At 42.3% G+C, this 1,662-nt stretch overlaps 1 protein-coding gene across 1 annotated transcript; it reads left to right on the forward strand.

Moving 5' to 3' along the window:
* On the forward strand, nucleotides 1-936 carry LOC128103772 (putative olfactory receptor 10D4). The gene has a single exon (XM_052728412.1). It carries the CDS (start codon nucleotides 1-3, stop codon nucleotides 934-936), a length of 936 nt encoding a protein of 311 aa, XP_052584372.1.
* Nucleotides 937-1,662: the final 726 nt, after the last annotated feature.

The raw sequence follows: 1,662 nt of genomic DNA on the forward strand, positions 1-1,662 counted from the left end.
ATGACAAACCACACCATGGTGACAGAATTCACCTTGCTGGGCATCCCTGAGACAGCAGGCCTGGAGAAGGTCCTGCTCTTCCTGTTCTCAGCACTGTATGCCTGTGCCCTCCTGGGAAACTTGCTCATTCTTACTGCAGTCATCTCCTCCCAGAGACTCCACACACCCATGTACTTTTTCTTGGGAAACCTCTCCATCTTTGACTTGGGTTTCTGTTCCACAACAGCTCCAAAGATGTTGTCATATCTTTCAGGACAGGGTAGAGGGATTTCTTTCCAGGGCTGTGTTGTACAACACTTCTTCTATCATTGTCTGGGTTGTACATTGTGCTTCCTGTACACAGTGATGGCCTATGACCGCTTTGTTGCCATTTGCTTCCCTTTGAGATACACGGTCATCATGAACCACAGAGTGTGCTGTGTCTTGGCCACAGGGACCTGGATGAGCGGCTGTGTGCACTCCATTATCCTAACTTCCCTCACTTTCCAATTGCCCTACTGTGGCCCCAGTGAGGTGGGCTATTACTTCTGTGACATGCCTGCAGTATTACTCCTGGCTTGTGAGGACCCCTCTCTAGCACAGAAGGTAGGCTTTACAAATGTTGGTCTTTTATCTCTCATTTGTTTTTTTCTCATCGTTGTGTCCTACACTCGAATTGGCATCTCCATCTTAAAAATCCGCTCAACAGAAGGCAGGCAGAAAGCCTTCTCCACCTGTAGTGCCCACCTCACTGCCATTATCTGTGTTTATGGACCAGTCATCATCATCTACCTACAGCCCAGTCCCAGCCCATTGCTTAGTGCAATCATTCAGATTTTGAACAATCTTGTGACACCCACACTCAACCCAATGATCTACAGCCTGAGGAATAAAGAAGTAAAAGTGGCCCTCAGGCATGTATTTTTTAAGAGATGTCTCAGTCTTGAAAATAAATGAAAACATCTAAATTTTTGCTGAATAAAGTTTTATTCACCATTTAATAGGACAGATTTGAATCTCCAACTTATTTTATAAGACAAATTGGCATCCATAACACCCAAGTCATATTAAAATGAAATATATTACATAAATTTACCACTTCCTTCATTGTTTGAAGATACATATTTATTTTGTATCTCCTTGTGTTTTATAATGAAATATAATTGACAAGGTCTCTTAGCAGATCCAGTGTTGATTTGTGTGTGTGTGTGTGTGTGTGTGTGTGTGTGTGTGTGTGTGTATGATGGATTAGGTTGTATAGCCTTGGCTATTCTAGATCTGTAGACCAGCCTGCCCTCAAAGGCATAGACAACCACCTGCCTCTGTCTCCCAAGGGCTGGGACCAACCGGCCTACCTGTGTTGATTTTGTGTTGTGTGGATTCTCTCCAAGCACTACTATTCCTCAAGCATTTGTTAGTCTTCTAACTCTTTAAATATGATCCCTCGCAATGTAGCTGTATGTACCTTACATGTGCCCAGATCACTTACTGTTAATTTTATCTCTAGGAGATAATCCAGTGTAGGGTCTATTTCTATAATTAAATTCTAACAACTCATATATGTGCCCTGATGGGCATATTGTAGTCATGATAAAATATGATATACTATTTTAGAATTCTGGCAACACAGTACAGCATAGAGCCTCAGTTAAGTTACAGTAGTAATGGCTGAGAGTTCAAGAT

This window comes from Peromyscus californicus, unplaced genomic scaffold, assembly GCF_007827085.1.
Source record: "Peromyscus californicus insignis strain IS unplaced genomic scaffold, ASM782708v3 Scaffold_11__1_contigs__length_118956290, whole genome shotgun sequence".
In the NCBI taxonomy this organism is placed as follows: Eukaryota; Metazoa; Chordata; class Mammalia; order Rodentia; family Cricetidae; genus Peromyscus; species Peromyscus californicus.

What these genes read in the sequence shown, in the direction of transcription:
- LOC128103772 (XM_052728412.1), top strand. Translation starts at nt 1, where the DNA reads ATGACAAACCACACCATGGTGACAGAATTCACCTTGCTGGGCATCCCT.